The sequence below is a fragment of the Lithobates pipiens genome, unplaced genomic scaffold, assembly GCF_037356315.1.
Source record: "Lithobates pipiens isolate NorthernLeopardFrog02 unplaced genomic scaffold, aLitPip1_a1.2 Scaffold_13, whole genome shotgun sequence".
NCBI lineage: Eukaryota > Metazoa > Chordata > Amphibia > Anura > Ranidae > Lithobates > Lithobates pipiens.
This window is the reverse complement of record NW_027507718.1, coordinates 224,070,412-224,090,186: the sequence shown is the minus strand read 5'-3', so window position 1 is coordinate 224,090,186 and position 19,775 is coordinate 224,070,412. Positions and strand designations below refer to the sequence as shown.

Below are 19,775 nucleotides of genomic sequence, written 5' to 3'. Positions count from 1 at the left end.
ATGTACACTGTTATACAAGCTGTACACTCACTACTTTACATTGTAGCAAAGTGTCATTTCTTTAGTGTTTTCACATGAAAAGATATAATAAAATATTTACTAAAATGTGAGGGGTGTACTCACTTTTGTGAGATACTGTAGCATGTCTCTTCTGTAATAAAAAAAATAATAACAATAAATAATAGGCCACCATTCCACTTTAACTATTTTATTATGTGTTTTAATTAATACATGTATGTCAGTAATTATATAACTGGGTTAAATGGCAGTATTATATATAGTTCTACATTTAACCTTATAGTAATTTTTCTTTAGCTTTCACACTTTTGGCACTAACCAGACAGTATTATACAAAAGCTTTTGGATGATGGTATCCTCAAAAAGCAGTTTTCAGAACTCAGTGGTAACGTACCAAAGCATTTTGTCTAAATGCCTTCATAAATTTCTTTTGTATTTGTAGAAGAAATTATTATCCATTTTGTCAACCTGTTAATAGCTTACCGAATAAATTGAACTGGCCCTGCTGTCCACTGCTATGACACATCTTAAAAATGGCATCGGTGTGGCAATTTTTTACGTTCAGACAATGTCTTTACCTTATTAATAATTCAGCCTACCCAAAGTCAATTCACTTATGAATGGATTTTTGTAGGATAAACAACCCATCAGCCCATCTTGTTTCTGTTGAAAAGTCTCTACTAGGCAACTTGCCACATTTGCATATAAAATAAATACAAATGCCTTCAGAAGGTCAAGCCACTCTTTTGAAGGCCACAGAAGTTGGGTGGAACCTCAAGGGCAGGGACATCCTTCTGTGGTCCAATGTCTTCTTTGGAAAACATAAAAAATACACACCGATAGTGTAGTGAGGGTTTGAATAAATGTCTTTCTTGATTTCTTTAGCACACCAACTTTTTTTCAATTTATAACATGTCTAGGTCTTGTACAATTTATGAGGATAGGTTATTTAGGGCGTATTTAAATTCTGTGTAAAATAATTAATATTTGATTTTTCCTAAAGTCCTTTGTAGAGTAAAGTAAAACATTTTACCATTAAAAAAATGTTGGCAGTTTATCAGCATCACTGGATGTTAAATCTGGCCCAGTATTATTGAATGGAACATTTGTTTTACATGACACATGGGTCTTAACCGAAAGGTTGATTTTTTTTTTTTAAGACAGGAAGGAAGTGCAATTCTTTTCTGCTAGTACAGGCAATCTGTAGTCGCATTTCCCCTATTTTAACAAGTACAGTTTGAATATTTTCATTGAGTTGGGTAAATAGTTTACAATCAGAAAACAAGAATAAGGGAACAAGATCGGTTAAGAATACAGTTGACAAAGTTAAGTTGTAATTTTTTCACTAATCTCCTTAAAAGTATCCAATAAGTAATGTGGAGATACTCATTAAGTGATTTACTATTTTCAGCATGAAAGAAAATGATGGAAGATCAATACATCCATTTTTTTTTTAACATTTTCCTTCTGAATTATATCCCAGGAAATGTTAAAGCTATTGCAGTTATATTTTATTACTATTCCTTTTTGCATCTGGTGCTGGTATTAAAGCAGTTAAAGAGTTAATACATGGAGATTGCTGGATGTATTCACAATGATTCAAGAAAAGTTTGGCTCAGAATGTTTCCACCTACACCATCCAGCGTTTTTAATATATATGTATTTTTTGGAACATATAAAAAGAAAGAGATTATTTTAGTCCTAGGGAAAGTATTGAGCTGCAGCTGAACCAACAACCTGTTCACAAACTCCTGGGATCTTTTTTTCTCTCTTATCCTTACAAACCTTTTGTACTTTTTCCACTGACAATTGATCCTGGGAGTTCCTATGAGTGGAACATGGTTTTTCAAATCTGCTGAGCTCCCCCTTGTATCCCCTACAAAGGAGTATCTCCTACGCTACGGGATTTGTACATGAAGGCTTTTGATCTTTCTATCACATGAGCCTTGGAACAGAGCCTTTTTATCTGATGTGCATTTAGTGCATCTTACATATGTAGAAAACTCTCCACACGGTTAAATGAGTAGCTCCAGTGTATCTATGCTTCATCAAAAAGAAGGTCTTCCAAAAGTTTCCAGTGGCCACCAAAAGTTTCCAGTGCAGTTGTTACTACACATGGCATATAAAGCCAAGGTTTTTGACAATACCTTTTAATTGTTCAGATCCTGTGACACTTAACCAAACACTTTTAAGACTACAGATTTTACTCAGTGTGCAATGTAATACTTAACCAATTAGTTAGGCAAGTCTAATCTATAAAAAAAAAAAAAAAAGTTCTCAGCTGCATAGATTTCCAAATACCTTTACACACACTTGAACTTTAATGGCATCCCAGTCTTAGTCCATAGGGTTCAACATTGAGTTGGCCCACCCTTTGCAGCTATAACGGCTTTAACTCTTCTGGGAATGCTGCCAATAAGGTTTAGGCGTGTGTCTATGGGAATGTTTGACCATTCTTCCAGAAGAGCATTTGTGAGATCAGGCACTGATATAGGACGGGAAGGCCTGGCTCACATTCTCCGCTCTAATTCACCGCAAAGGTGTTCTATCGGGTTGAGGTCAGAACTCTGTGTAGGCCAGTCAAGTTCCTCAACCCCAAACTCGCTCATCCTTGTCTTTATGGACCTTGTTTGTGCACTTGGGTACAGTCATGTTGGAACAGGAAGGGGCCATCCTCAAACTGTTCCCACAAAATTGTCCAAAAAGTCTTGGTATGCTGACGCCTTCAGAGTTCCCTTCACTGGGACTAAGAGGCCAAGACCAACCCCGGTAAAAAAAAAACCCACACCATAATCCCCCCTCCACCAAATGATTTGGACCAGTGCACAAAGCAAGCTCCATAAAGACATGGTCGATCAAGTTTGGGACTAAGACTGGGATGCCAGTAGAGTTTATGTGCATGTGTATGTGGAGGCTTCATGCCATGTCAGGGCATGGACAGGCGAAGATGCCTGTGCCCCCTATGAAAGCTGCAAAAGCAGATTTCATTCATACATGAATAAAGAGCAGGACTAGGTATACAGGTTGAGTAGCTCTCCCAGTGTAACTAAGGCATTTCTACTGTCATTTTGAAAGGTGGTCTGCTGTGCTCTGTTTTATAGGAGGTCTGGTCTAATGTGTCTTGTCACACAGAAAGGGAAGCGCCACTGGTTACATCAGTGCAATCTGAAGGACTGAGCTGTCAGTTTGACAGCCTGGTCCCATACAGTGCAAGAGAACAGTGAGGGGTCGTAGAGGCCGGAGAGGCTGCAACCTTTTAACAGAACAGCACCTGAAACCTCTGCCTTGATCTGGCACTTACTCTGTGTTTAACTTTATAAGTGTTTAAAAAAAGGACATTCATAAAACAAATGGATAACTATACTTTCCGGTAAACTTTTTGGTTTATAACAGGTCTCCTTTACTCTTCCCCATCAACTACAAATGCCCCGGCAGAGCTATGATTAAGCACCAATAACGATGTGAAATGCGTCAGTAATCTCTATCTGTAACCTGTACCTCTGTCGGTGTATGGATCTTATTTACACGAATAAAGATGTTGCATTGGAGTGGCTGCCCAATCTTCTTCTTTTTCCATTGATTGCTTATGCTGAGCCAGTACCCTTTATCTCTCATGTAAGGATAGTGTGAATGTGGGATTATCACCTGGAGCGGTAATTTTCCTCTTTTACAAATGCCCCAGCATAGACTCCAGATTTGCACATCACACTCTCCAAATGCCACAGCTTATGCTGTGTTGAGGCATGCTGTACATAGTTATTGGGGAGGAAGAAAGGATCGGGCAAGCTTCAGCATCAGAAAGTGCCAGAGCTTTGCCTGACACAATGGCATAAGATTCAACCATAACTGCATTTCAAATCTGAATCAGGTTGCATATTCCTTCCCCCAGAGACTTAAACATCAATTACAGGTATGGATACCCCCCCCCAAAATGCTGGTGTTTTTTACATTCAAGTCTAAATAAAGCTAAATCTGGACTTTATATGTTCTGTGATTGCCACTTGCCCACCAAGACCCTGGCAAGGAAGGCAGTAAGTAGTGACATCACCACATTTAATGGAAAATTTCACAATCAGAGGCACAATACTGTAGGTCATAACAATATGCAGCTACAAGTCTGTAGGCAGAGGAAATGTACTGCTATGTTAATAGAGTAGATCAGATCCAGTTCCAGACAAAATGCAAATCTTTGGCCAAAGACCAGAGCGTTTTTGCGAATTCGGCACTGGCTCCCAAACAAAATTGACCTTTTTTTCCCTACAAATAGAGCTTTCTTTTAATGGTATTTGATCATCTCTGCGGTTTTTATTTTTTGCGCTATAAACAAAAAAAGAGCGACAATTTTGAAAAAAAACACATTTTTTTTCACTTTTTGCGATAATAAATATCCCCCAAAAATATATTAAACGTTTTTTATTCCCACAGTTTAGCCGATACGTATTCTTCTAAATATTTTTGGTAAAAAAATTGAAATAAGCATTTATTGATTGGTTTGCGCAAAAGTTATATCGTCTACAAAATAGGGGATAGTTTTATGGCATTTTTATTATATTTTTATTTTTTACTAGTAATGGCGGTGATCAGCGATTTTTCGTGACTGTTTCATTATAGCGGACACATCGGACACTTTTGGCGCTATTTTGGGACCATTCACATTTATACAGTGATCAGTGTGATTGAAAATGCACTGATTACTGTGTAAATGTGAATGGCAGTGAATGGGTTAACCAGGAGGTGGTGCTGCAGGGGTTAATTGTGTCCTAGGGAGTGATTCTAACTGTGGGGGGGGGGGGGGTGTGACACAACACTGATCACCGCTCCTGATCACAAGGAGCTGTGATCAGTGACACTGTCACTAGGCAGAATGGGGAAACGTTTGTTTACATCAGCATTTCCCCGTTCTTCCTCTCCCCACGGACATCAAGTCCGTGAGACCAGCGGTCTGACTCATGGAGCTTGCGGTGCGCGCACGTGTGCCTGCTATCCAAGCCTCGTGAGATCGCATACAATAATGTGATTTTGCGCAGTGTAGCCAACCTGCTACAGTAAAACTGCGGTGGCTGGTCCGCAAGTGGTTAACGTACTGCTTAGACACAACTCTATAGGATAACAAAGTTCCACTTTTTTAGACTACAGGCATACCCCACTTTTAAGAATGCAATTGGGTTTATTTACTAAAGCTGGAAAGTGCAAAATCAGGCTCACTTCTGCATAGAAACCAATGAGCTTCTAACCCCAACTTGGGCAATTAAGCTTTGGTAATAAAATCTGGAAGCTCATTGGTTTCTATGCAGAAGTGAGCCTGATTTTGCAATTTCCAGCTTTAATACATAAACCCCATTGTGTACTTAAAAGTGGGGTACTGGATGCCTGTACTTGATTTAGTATAATAGATTTTTTAGTTAAAATGGTAGTAAACTACAGTTGATGGGAAAAAAAATCCCCTGCAAAGCAATGTCATAATGTGCTGGTATGAATCGCATACTAGCACATTATGAGAGACTCGCCTTAGAACAAAGCCCTCCAGTGGCGCGCTGTCACTGCAGAGAGGGCTGACATCTTCCCCTGGTCTTCCTTCTGGGTTCATCTCCTCCGGCTCCATGAGTGGCCAGGGAGCACGATGACATCACTCCCGGGCATGCGTGCAGGAGCCGCCGTTTATGCAATTGCTCTGAAGGTCTGGCACTGTATGCCGGACCTTCAGAGTGCATGCCCCAATGACGTTGACAGCTGCATGCACTCTGAATATCAGTTTAGGAGATATTAACAGTACCTACAAGCAAGTCTTACTATGCCTGTAGGTACAAGTGGTAGAACAGAGTTTACTACTACTTTAATGCCACCCTACTCATCCCCAGGCTGCCAAATGCTTACCTTTTACCCACTTTTGAGACCCCCACATTGCGTCGCACAGCATTTGCTCTTAAAATGTCCCGGATGGGTCCTCTTCTTACAATGCATTCACACTGCAGCCCCATTCATTCATATGGGTGAGTCTTAGCTCTTGTACACACGGTCGGAGAATCCGTCGGAATGTGTCCTATCGGACCATGTCGTCAGATAATCCGACTGTGTGTGGTATGCATCGGATTGATTCCGTCGGAATATCCGTCTGACCCAATTTTCCAACATGTTGGAAATATTTCCTGACCAACTGGGCCGGTCGGACATACTCCGATTATGTGTAGAGAATTTTGATCGGACCAAGTGCCACGCATGCTCAGATCAAATTCCTACATCAAAGCTATTGGCTACTAGCCTGAATGTAGTCCCATCGTAACGAAATTACGTCATCACGTTCTGAAAGATCGGATTTTTCGCCAACTTTGTCCGACCGTGTGTATGCAACAGTTTCAGACAAGATCCAACGGGCAAAATCTGACGGATTTGGTTGTGGAAATCTCCGACCGTGTGTACAGGGGCTTACTGATAGACTTTATTTGTCCATTGCAGTATAGCTTACCCATAGGAATCAATTGTATCACAGTGCAACTTAAGGTCTCACACACACGGGCCGAATGTCAGGTGGCATTGCGTGGTTCAATAGAAATCAGCTGACATTCGGCTCTTGTATACTGCAGCACATCTGACAGCAGCCAGCGGTTCGGTCGGCTTCTGTTGAAGAGGCATGACCAAAAAAAAAGTCTGCCAACCGGCTCCCATTCAGCGTTCTTAGCCAATGTCTGAGAACGCTGACTGAAGTGTTCTGCCAGGGGGCCTGTCCCCCTGTCAGAACACATTAGAACAGCAGGGGAGTACGCCGTACTAACATTGGAGTGTTAGTACAGCAACTCCGACCTGACAGCTGTCAGGTTTTTTTTTATTCAGCACGCTGGGTTGAATGGAAGAAACTAGCAGTGTGTATGAGGCTTTAGGTACAGCTACCATTTAAGTTTCTCTTGCAACAAGCATTGCACTATGGAGTAGCAAGATCAAAGTATGCCTATATCTCACAACCATGAAATGGCTGTTTATTAAGTAAGATCCTAGGCATGTGGGACACTGTGCATAGCCAGAGACTAAAAGCAGCAATGTTTCCTGGAGCCATATGGTGCCTGCTTTCATGCACACATGTTGTTTCTGTCTGTTTTTCAATAACCAAGGGTTTGCTTTAAAGGATGCCAATGCTTTGGTTAAAGTATACAGTTACTTAAATTTAAGCACTTACCTGTATATCTGTTTATGGGGAATGCCTAAATCTAATGTGTTCAGTTGTACAGATACCTACATCAGTTATTGGTCCCTATATATGATAGGAGTGAAAGAGCAGGAGCTAATATTACAATTTAGCTCCTGGGGGGTTTATAGAGATATGTAAAGTTACGTACAGGCTGAATGAAAATAATCATTATACATTACCCATTCACGCTACACTGCATGGATTGAGCCATTTCCTGCTGTGGCTATTGTATACTGAGATCAGCAGCCGACACCTGTCAGAATACCCAAACAGAGGCTGTATCTGATTAGATGCAGCTGCTGTTTGGCTGAGAATTTTCTGCCTGGGCCCTTGATATTTTAGTTTAAGCATGTTGGGGCCCCCCATGTTCTGGCTGATAGGGCAACCTACATAGCAATTTTTTATAGTATGTCCCCTATGTACGATCCAGCAGTAGCTGAACATCGCAAATTTTCAGTGGTGATTATGGCCAGGGCGGCCATCAGTGGGGGTACAGCGATACAACTGCAAGGGGCCCACCCAGGCCAGAAGAAAGCAGGACGGGTGAAGGGGAGCCGTTTTGTGCACTATAGAAATTATCTCACAGCTTCTGCTGCTCTCTGTGTCATTGAACTCTTTACTTCCACCTCTGGCTACTATGTGCATGTGCTGGTCTCTTCTGATCAGACTATATTCTCCCAGTATTTCACAGGCTTGTCTAAATGTTGTACAGCAAACTTTAAAGGTGCTTCAACGTGCTTTTTCTTCAGCAATGGAGTCTTGCGTGGTAAGCGTGTATACAGGCCAAGGCGGTTCAGTGTATTACCTATTGTTTTCTTTGAAACAATTGTGCCTGCTAATTCCGGGTCTTTCTGAAGCTCTCCACAAGTGTTCCTTGGCCTTTGGACAACTCTACTGATAATTCTTTTCACTCCTCTGTCGGAAATCTTGCGAGGAGCATCTGGTCATGGCCAGTTTATGGTGAAATTATGTTCTTTACACTTCCGGATTATGGCACCAACAGTGCTCACTGGAACATTCAGAAGTTTAGAAATCCTTCTGTAACCAATGCCATCAGTATATTTTGCAACAATAAGTATGTAAAGGTCTTGTGAGAGCTGATTGCTTTTACCCATCATGAGATGAGATGAGATGAGATGAGTTGGGATGTGTGACACCTTGGTAATGAGACACCCTTTTTATAGGCCATCAGGTGAGACTGAACCAGCTAAAATAATTTGCACTGATAAGGGGCAAGGATGCTTTCTAATTACTGAAAGATTTTAGCTGGTGTCTTGGCTTTCCATGCCTTTTTGCGCCTCCTTTTTTGCATGTGTTCAATACTTTTTCCCTGTGTCATTCCATATTATTACACTTAACCGTATTTCTGAACGTATTTGTTTTAGTTTGTTTGTATGTATGGATTGCATGGGTTGTACCGACGTGTGGTGAAAATTTCATGTTAATAGTACCTTTAGAAATCTATTTACCTACACAAATGGTGACATGTTCAATGCTTATTTTACCCAATATTGTATTGTTAAAATGGAACTAAACTCTGCAATTTTCTTTTGTTAATGGGCCCCCAGGTGGTTTATGACATATTGTACTAGTATGCACAGCATATTAGCACATTATAGCAGGCTTAGCTGTCAAACAAAGCCCTCAAGTGCTCTGCTATCAGAGCCGTCAGCACTCCAGCTGGTTCGGGGCAGTCTTGTGAGAAGAGAAACATGGAGCAGTACTGCTGCAGATGGACACAATGCTGGATCGAGATGGAACTCATGTAAGTATATAGGGAGGTGGTGCGAGGAGGACAATACAGCAACTGGGACATATGTTACATAAATGCAGGGAATGCATTAAAGCAGATCTCCAGCTATAGCTAAATTTTAAATAGTTTGTTCGGGCCAAGCTGGTCCAAACAAACTATTTCCCTCGCTAACATGTGCAGCCACTGAGTGTGCTGTACAAACTGTATGTAGCTGAGGCTACATACAGTATACAGCACTGTTACAAGTGCAAGAGATCTTCCTGTATCACACCCGGACCAAAATAGCATTGGACTGAGCAGTGCTCAGCCATTCATATGCAGATTTGTACTCTGTCATTGAATACAAAGCTTAGACTGATTGGCAAAGTTGGAGATTATGACATCATCAGCCTCTCTGCTATAACTATATACATTTCCCGTTTCAGTTAATATAAGACACAAAATACATGTTTTCTTCTTATATAATGTCAGATGTGCTTTTTGCTATGTTCACTTGTCAATTAGGCAATATTCTGAATGAATGTATATGTCTTGTTATGTTGCAATTGTCCCAGGTTCTAGAAGTGAGAAACCCGATTCAGGATGCACATACTCCTTAGTGTAATTGTGCATTCATATGTTTTTGGTGCATATGTGTATCATATAGTTTGTAGAAAGACTAAATAAAGAAAAAAAAAGAATAATTCCAGGCATCGGGGTCCAAACTTGTCTTGCATACACACGGTCACACAAATGTTGGCCAACAATTACGAGCATAGTGACGTTCTAGACATACTACGAGCCGATAAAAAGGAAGTTCATTAGTCATGCGCCACCCTTTGGGCTCCTTCTGCTAATTTCGTGTTAGTAGAAGTTCGGTGAGGGTTGATTCGCACTTTTCAGTTTGTTTCTGAACAGCCGTTCCTCAACCAGACATGTTGCGGAATTGGAGCAGATAACGTGTTATGCCCCTTTCACACTGTCAGACCTTTCAGGTCCGCCTGTCAGTTTTTACCTGAATGGGCGCTCCATGCTAGTCTATGGAGCGACGGATGTCAATGGTGACATGTCCACTGACATCCGACTCGGTTTGATCTGCTAAAATGAGACGGATGCCCCTACATTCGCATTCGTTCCTGGCAGATCGGATCAAGTGAGATCTGATGAAAACAGACATGCTGTTCATTTTCGTCCAATCTCTCCATATTAACTAGCGACGCTCGACAAGCCCCTCCCTGCTCAGTGAGCAGAGAGGGACCTGTCATCCGCCGACTCAGGGGAGATCAACGGAGAGATCTCCCACTGAGCTGGCGGACAGAGACGGACTCTGAGGCAGCGGATCCGCCTCGTAAGAATGAATTTATTATTGGCCTTGGAGCTATTGCTTTGACATTATTTTTTTGGTTGAATAATGATTTGATTTGGTATATTTTATATATTTTTGGAGGCATAGAATGTACTTTTCGGTTAAGTTCTATTGGCAGATAGCATGTCTAATTTTATTTGTTTTCTTTTTTTAATGCACAATAAAAAAATTGTGGAGAATAATACTTGTCTATGTGTTTTACTTCAAATGCTAATGCCTGGAAATATTCTTTAAAAATATTCTTTAAAAAAAAAGTTAAACATATGAAAGGTCAAATGTAACAAGGGTAATATATACATGACATATGCCAGTCTACATGTCTTTAACGGGACCCTTTGCTTGGAGCCAAACCACTATGTTTCTTCAGCTTTCTTTACCTTCTCCTAGAGCATTTCTAGAATCAAGGATAAATCCTATCCCTTCTTTGTAACTGATATTATAATGGAATTCATCTGTGTATGCCCCCCCATGTCTTGGCTGTCTCTGGAGTACAGAACAGTCATCTAAGAGTAGGAGGCTTTATTCAAAGGAACAACACATGTTGCACAAAAGGAAAGTAAAAAATATATATATTTTTTAAATTTAGAAAACCTGGGCACAAATCCTTTCTTGTTTCCTATAACAGGAACACATAGAGCCATTGGCGTCTTCGGTGGGACTTTGCAGTTAGAACACGGTGTAGGTGAACTCTCATATTTTCCTGCACTACATGTAAGAGGAAGGAACTATTTCACTTTTCTGGTGCAGGGTATATTTCTTGTCTTCAGAACATTTAGTTCTGCAGTAAAAGCTAATAGAATATAGAGGGGTTGATTTACTAAAAATGGAGAGTGCAAAATCTGGTACAGATCTGCATAGAAACCAATCAGCTTCCAGGTTTGTTTTTTGTCAAAGCTTAACTGATCAAGATGAAGTTAGAAGCTGATTGGCTATCATGCACAGCGGCACCAGATTTTGCATTCTCCAGCTTTAGTAAATCAACCCCAGAGAGACATGTATAAAACAGACACTCACTTACATGCCAAAGTTTTATGCAAATGCTAAAATTGAATACATTGCATACACTTTTAATGTGTTAATTGCTTTTTAATCAATATAACTTTTCTTTTAACTCTTCCCCAAAGTTCTCAACTGTAATGTTCGCTGCATGAATGGAGGAACCTGCAATGAAGATTCTTGTGCTTGTCAAAAAGGATATAGTGGAACTCACTGTGGACAACGTAAGAACTTACTAAATGCTCTTTTAATTCAGTTATATTTAGAACATTTGATCTTATTTAGTACATCTGTCATTAATGTGAAAAAGTACAGTTTAGTGTTAAAAATATATGTATTAGCATTTTCATAGAATAAACACAGTGAACAACATGAGATGAACATAATCAGTAGATGGCTACAAGTTCAAATATACAAGGAGTCAGCCTGGTGGCTATCGCCCATAGCTAGGCTCCTGGTTACTTAACATGGTGACATCGAGGAGAAAGTCAGTTTCCTAACATATTATACAATGCCAATTAACAGTACTCATGGTTCATGACACAATGTAATACTTGTAAATTGAATTGAGTAAAAGAAGAGAATAGAAAAGACCAAGGTAGAGAGAAGAAAGAAGAAGAAAAGGGGGAGGGGGGGGTAAAGGGGGTTAATCAAGAGAAGACATGTAGGTACAAGGTAGGGAGGAGTGTAGAGGAGGGTTGGAGGGGGGCCCGGGGGGCACTAAGAGTGTCCCTGCGAGCTCGACAACTTATTCAATAAGGTGTCAGAGGAGGAGAAGCGGAGCCAGACCGACCACAACATTGTAAATTTGGAATATGTGTCATTATCAAGGGCTAGCATCTCCTCTATCCTCAGTGTCATTCATGGTAGAGACCCAACATAATAGTGGAGGGGTAATCTTAGTTTTCCAAAACACGGGTATGAGTTTGCTGGCGGAAGACATGAAAAAGCGGAGTAGGTTTTGTTTTTGCGATTTCATTGACCTGGGCAATATAGAAAGGAGGGCAATCTTTGGGGAGGTCGAAAAAAAGTACAGTTTAGTAATGAATCACTAGTAATGACTCTTCTGATTGGATGTTAAAGCAAACTGGTTGCAATTAAAGACAAAACTTGTACTAATTGTATGTCTGTTTCCCTACATACACTTATAAAGAGCACACAAATTCTACCTGAGTGTTCCTGTCAGAATGCACTTACACTAAGTTAACATAGGGCCCATTCTCACCTTTACATTTTTTGTTAAGTGCTAACTCCCGTTTGTTAACCCCATTGGTCAACTTTGTGCTTGTCAGCCGATGTGCTGTCATAACAGCTCAATCTTCTTGTACCGGACTCTATTCAGTTGCCGGTGTTGTGTCCAACCACCAATTTGTCGATATCTCCAATTACTAAGGGTTTAAATAAACTGGAAGTGACGTGGTTGGAGTTTCTGATGTGTTGGAAAAATTTACAGAACATCAGGCAGTGGTTCTATTATCCTAATGCCGGTGTGTGTCCGCGGGGGCATGCAACATGGAGATTGGAGGTGCTGTGTGTCAGTCTGACACACTGCATCTCTGATCATAGTAAGGAGGCTTCTTATCACGTGATCAGCTGTGACCGATCACAGCTGATTATCACATGAACCAGGAAGTGCCAGTAAACGGTATTCCTCGGTTCGCTCTGACAGGGAGAAACGATCGGCTAATAATAATAATAATCATAAAAACCCCAGAAGTGATTAAATGCCATCAAAAGTAAGCTCTATTTGTAGGAAGAAAATGATAAAAATTTTGTTTGGGTACAGGGTTGCATGACTGCTCAATTGTCATTCAAAATGTGATAGAGCTGAAAGCTGAAAATTGTCCTAGGCAGGAAGGGGCAAAAGTGCCCGGTATTGAAGTGAAATTATTTAACTGCCCCGTGGCAAAAAATCTTATTTTGTTTTTTTTATGCAGTCAATATAGATAATAGTATTCAGTATATACATATATGGCAGACCAAGGTGTCCAGTAAAATTGACAGATACAGGGGTTGACACAATCCATGTACCATTACAGGGGGTTCTTACAGCAGTCACCATGTATTTTAATGCCCAATTCACATGATGCCAACTCCGCCAGGAGTACGACTGCTCAGCGGTGAATCTGTCTGCTGATCCCCGCTGAGCAGGTGGATGGCTTTTCTGTGTACGCTCTGCTTATGCAGAGCAGACACAGACACAGCCTGCTGTCTTCTATGGGCAGTCTATGTAAACAGACCGCCTGTTGGTTTACACCCGATGACCATACGATCCAATATGCCAGATGGATGGGGAATGGATCCCCCATCTTGCAGATATATGCCAGCCCACCATGGATCAACAAAATAGCGTCCCCCATCTGTCTCCAGATCCCCCATCTGTCTTTTTGGAGTATAGGATCGGATAGGATGTTGCCGGGTGTCAATGCATACATGAACGTCGACACCCGCTCCATAGAGGGCAGCAGATGGTCTGATCGGATTTGCCTGTCAGTTTTTTTAGGTGGACTCAATTGGACCATCTACTGCCCTCTATGGAGCGGTGAGTGTCCGCCCGTGTGAAAGAGGCCTGAAGCTTTTTATCACATTAAAAAAAAAAAATTCTGTAACTACTTATGAACATTTAGCTTTTTTGTATAGTCTACTGTATTTATGTCCGCCTAAAGTTGGCTATAGACAGATTGAAATTCAGCCAAAGTTTCTTGCTGGCGCTGGCATCTTCTACCTAGTTTCTTCCAGGTGCCAGGCTGTGGCCATCAGCATTGGCCAGCGCAGGATAATGATCACAGCGCATAGGCGCTGTGCCGAAATGTAAACTAAGCTGCACTTGTACAGCTCAGCGTACATTTCAAAGAAGACTGCGAGCTGACAGGTAGGTTTCTTTTTTTCAGCAGCAGCTGTAGGGATCTTCCCACATATCCAAGTGTTTAAATCCCTACAGGAAAGGATGTAGGGCCCTGGATGCAGTCTGTCCGCATGAAGGGTCTTGCAATCCATCCCATAAAGCAAAATGTGAAAGAGTGCAGCATCCAGTAATTAAAGCTGCTTCCAGTGAATGAAGTAATGTACAGTACATGTCTGGTTGATAGATTTAATGTTTATGCACCTGTTTCCAGTTCACTGGATCACTGCACATTCCTTAGATCTCATTACGTCTACTATTTCTATAGCACACAAGCCTAAACAAACTGACATTCTTTGTTTCTCTAGCATAATTTAGGTTTTTATTATTTTTTTTATACCTCAGCATAATATTTTACAGCTTTCAATTGACTAGACATATGATGCTCTGGGGGATTTGAACTCGGTCCTCATAGCTTTGGATGACTGCCAACTTCAGGCATCCAATTAGTCTGCATCTTCATACTGTTGTGTTGTCCAAGTCTGTCTCGTTCTCTGCACTTTTCTAGGTTCATCTTGGCTTTTTTTTTTTTTTATTTTTTTTTTAGGGGTGTTGTCAAATTTTAAATCCTTATAAAAAGGAAACCATTTGTTAGAAAGTACCACAAAATAATAGTAAGGGGAAAAATTCTCATGACCAAGAATCGGGAAGGGCTGGGAAAATTTCCATACCAATTTCCCATGACCAGAGCCTTTACTAAATGTTATATTTCCCACATACAGAAAGATTAGGACATTTTCTAGTGTTGTTTGACAAAATGGTTATGTGATAAATGATGACATACTTGAATGTTATAAAGCACGAGAATTAACTACTGTATATCTGAATCCTAGAAACCTTGGCATTTAAAAAGTGGTGAATGACACAAGAAATGATATATTACAATTGTTTTATTAAAGTCACATGGTTTTAATTTATCAGACATTAAAATATTAAAAAAAAGTTTTCTCTTTAATTATGAAATTCCTGATCTTTAGTCTACTTAACGTCTTGTATCTTGTTTTAGCTTTTGGTGCTACATCTTAGCAACATAGATGCCGCTGAATTAAAAGAAAAAAAATTAAACACGATCAAACTTATTATATTATTGAAAATAACATATTTAATAAGTGTGCGCTTGTGGAGATAATATATTTAGATACATAGTCTGGACACCCCTTACCCTCGCCTTGAAAATACATGGTTTCATCGTTTTGATCTTATTCATACCATACAGGACACAGGAATTGATTCTTAGACCATGAGTTGTATGCCACTACCTTCAGATGACACTGGCAAAAGCTTTGCTGGGAATACCCCCCAGTATATCCATATAACTCCCATCTCCATGAGGCTCCAGGAGCCCTTCCTTGTTAGAAAAGATTTTTTTCTATTTTTCACCATTTTTCTTTTTTTTTTTTTTGACTGACACCTCAATCAAGATCTGACTGCTTAATGTCTTATGGTTCAGTAGCAGTTTCTGGATCACTTAGCATTGATGTACATCATGAGGACTGTATCCACACTCTGCTGCTATGAAGTTGGCTTGTAATGTTTGCTTCTGGCACTGGATCTTACACTTGGAACTTACCTTGGTACGTGGGGAAACAAGTCAGTTAGCCAAAAGGTGCTATAAATGTCCAGGTCCATGATTCATTCCTATGGTACACAGAGCCTTAGTACTCATCCAGGGTATGTCCACCTTGTTAGGTGAAGCATTGACCCTAGAAAGGACAGGCACAAGGTAACAAATTTCTCTGTACCTTTTATATACTGGGTCCTGGCCACACATGTTATGTCATGTTATTAGATCATTGCGTGGATTTGTAGTAAACACTACGTTGTATTGTATCCTTTTATCCTATATAATGACTATCCTAACTCTAAGAAGTTATTCACCCCTTCTGTCATTTTTGCTGCCAGGAAAACCCTATGGGAGAGGAATTAAAAAATAAATGAACTGTTTCTACTGTGGATCCAGCACTGAATAATCAATCTACTGTTATTATTAAGGGCATTTACTCCTTAAGAGTTTCAGTTGATAGGAGACCCTTTTCAAATCATCCTTTGTCAGGCCCAGCTCTGGAACCAACTAATGCCACCTGGTTCACCTTAACCCCTAAAGTTAGGGGGGACATTGACTGACAATTGCTCCTGGTTAGAACAGTGATGTCTCAACTTCTATTCCCCTCTGTCTTTTGGGGAGGCACACAAAGGGTCTTGATTGCTGTTCTTTTTCTGTTCCTTATTACTGCCCTTTCCTTCACAAACTGCAGACAGTTTCCCTATAACTCATTGTTGCTATATAGTCACAAGGGATGATCATTTATTTCCCTTTTAGGAAGAGTTACAAGGGCTTTCCAAATCCTACACAGGAATCCTTGTACATTTAGGAATGTGTGTCCCACCATGCCCTTAAAACATCTATTCTAATTGCTGAAGAAGATACGCTCCTGCAAGGTCTCCTGTAGGCCTGTCACTATATCTCTCAAATGAGAGATTTTCCACCTTTAAGAGCAAACACAATGTGATGGGTTCTACTTGTAAACTATTAACCCATCAAAGTCCTTACATGGCTGAAAAAACACCACATTCTGTGGTGCTATTTATTATATCCTTAATCACACCCTGAACTTTCATATCCCAGGGTGCTTTGGAGACCTTTCACTATAAGACTCCCAAGCCTAATTCTTTGAACCATGTGCCCAAATGCTAATGTGCACACTTCCTTTCATTTGATCTGCATCCTTCTCAGGCTTTTCTCCCAACCTTGTACTGGGTCTAATTCTGATCTCATTCTTATTCACATTCTCTTTCAGGACGATATTTTTGTCCCATGTTCAGGAACATGCTTTAATTGGCACCTTTCAGCTGCCCCTCCATGAGAATTTCTCTCAGGTAATGCTGGTGGACTCTTTTTAGACAACTAGTACCAGTTTTCCTCTACTCATTAAGTGGGGAGGTTAGCTCCACTAACTAAAGCCAGTTTTACTCCTTATTGCCATAACACACATCTTCCTGGCTCACAACTTGCAGACTCTGTCTGAGCTCTGTTTTGTACTTGCCTCCCCATGTCAGGGTTGTGGCTTACCAAGTCGTCCATTTTTTGGGCTGATAACCCATTTTGTCATTGCCTTCTGAAAAAAATGATCTTCTGTATTGGTTGACTCCAGTCCTTACCAGTTTAGTACTTGTTTAGTACTTCCCTTATGCTTTTGATTTCCTCACCAACTGCGGTCTGTAGGTACCCTGGCACTTGCCTCCCACCAAACATCTGGCCCTTGGTGCCCTGCAGATCTTTGCTCAGCCTTGTATATCCTCTTCCTAACACCTTGGCTTTTGCACTCCCTGTCCATTATCTTTGCATGAAATTGCTCTTTTATGTCGCCAGCTGGGATCTTCTGTGCCCTGTGTCTCTCTGGGGAATTTTTCAGGTACTCCTGTTTATTCAAAGCCCCCCCCCTTGTGTTCAAGGGAATAACTCCCATAAAATGTCCTCCGTACAAACAGGGCCTTCTTCTCTCCATTACCCCTTCCAGCTGTAGCTCTGAATGGCTTATCCTTTTTTCTTCTTGAGTGCCCCCTCCTTTTCTACATGGGAACCAAGTAACCTGGAAGCCAATTCTTTGTGCTTCCCTGGTGCTCTTCTTAAAGCGGGAGTAAACCCAGTTTCAAAAAACACTTACATTCCCGGCATGCTGGAAATGCTAATGCTCACATTGGTTGTGCTCTCAACCAAACTTTCAAACCATCCAATGGCTGGTGTCATAACTGATCACATGTGCAGCATTATGGCAGTTGAAGAATTATCAGAGGCCAAGATGGCGGCTTCCTTGACTGAAAACGATATAAGGGTTTACTTCCACTTTAATGTCTTCTGTTGGGATGTCATAATCCCTCCTCAAGTCCTACCCCAAAGGCATGTCAAACAATTTACTATTTCCTTTATGGGTGGGGTCATCTGCCATCTATGGATACTTGCCACATCTTCCCTTGGGAACTAAGACCTTTTTTGTTTCTGGAGCAGTCCCTCTAAGGCAGTGGTTCTCAACTCCGGTCCTCAGGACCCACTAACAGGCCAGAATTTAAGTATTACCATGGGGAGATGCAGACTAGAATACTGCAATTGCTGAACAGCAAATGATATCACCTGTAATGTACTTCAGTTATCTTGCAAACCTGGCCTGTTAGTGGGTCCCGAGGACAGGAGTTGAGAACCACTGTTCTAAAGGATTCTTCCCTCCTCTTCCAGTTGGCTGGGTTGTTAATTTGCCCTTTTCTGCCCCCAGGGAACAAATCACTCCTTAGTTACCTAAGACCATTTTTCCAGAGGTGTTCTTTTGCAGCATCTAGTACCTGTTTTTCTCACAAAGTTGCCACCACCTGGGTCTCTGTTCACCCTTTTTCCCTGTGAGCCTGTTGCTGATGTTTTTAAAAAGGTTTTGCCTATCCTTTGAATTAATGCTTTGGGATGTCCCATGGTACAGGAATCAATTCCTGTGTCTTGTACTGTATGAATAAAATAATAGGAATTTTGACCTGTAAATTCCATATCTTGGACTACAGTACAGGACACAGGTCCCTCTCCTCTTTTCTCTGTGATCTCCATATTGCTTGCTAAAATAACTGGAGTTTCACGAAGTGGGCAGGGTTATATGGATACACTGGGGAGCAGCCCCAGCAAAGATTTTGCCAGTGTCCAATCACCTGAATGTAGCAGCATAAGTCTCATGGTTTAAAAATCTATTTCCGTGTCCTGTACAGTACTCAAACATATGGAATTTACAGGTAAATCCAAATTCCTATTTTTTAATTTTGAACAATGCATACAATCCTTATATTTCATGTTTTTTTTTTTTTTTTTTGCAGTGAGATTTCCAAATTCTGGTATTTTCCCTCAATGTTAGGCCCAGTAACAACCCATAGTCACCAGAACAAATACAGGGAGTGAATCTCCCCAACAGGAGACACAGACAGCGATAAAAATCTGACAGACCTTCAAACCCCCTCAATACTCTATTCAAAATTAAAACAAAAAGTGGTTTCAGATATGCTTTGAACCATGGGTCTTCAACCTGAGCACCCATGCATTAAACCATTAAGTGAGCAAGTCAACCAGGCAACCTGTAATATCAGAAAGGGGTTCCTTTTAAACCATACTTAAAAAGCATTACTTCCATTCAATCAGTGAGTGGCCATATTTAACATGTTTGGATTTATGGCTTACACAGACAAGCATCTGGCTTGTATTAACCTCTGTTCAGCTGTGGCATGTCTCCTTGCTTTAAAAGAAACTCATCACAACTCTATAGGAAGCAATGGTTTCCTACAGTAACACATGGTCATTTTAGTGCAAAGCTGCGCATAAGGTAAAAGCAAATCTGTTGTAAATTGTTTTGAGTTTTTACCTTAGTTACACTAATAACCTTGTTTCACATGTGGCCTCCTTTTGATGAGACTCTTTGAACTACAGTTAGATGTGTCACACAAAAGTCAAAAAGATTTGGGCACTACAAATGCTATTTAAATGTTCTACTACTAAAATATCAGGCTTCCTTAGGAAATCAAGATCTCTGCTGTCCAAATTCTGGGCTGACCATGA

The 19,775-nt window shown here is 40.7% G+C and overlaps 1 protein-coding gene across 1 annotated transcript in view; it reads left to right on the top strand.

Annotated features, from left to right (window-relative positions):
• The window catches only part of LOC143974655 (fibrillin-2-like), a 214,387-nt gene that overhangs the window by 80,840 nt on the left and 113,772 nt on the right, over window positions 1–19,775 (top strand). The window contains exon 5 of the mRNA XM_077476264.1: window positions 11,421–11,516. Coding sequence (XP_077332390.1) covers window positions 11,421–11,516 — 96 coding nt within the window. The remainder of the gene's footprint in view (window positions 1–11,420; window positions 11,517–19,775) is intronic.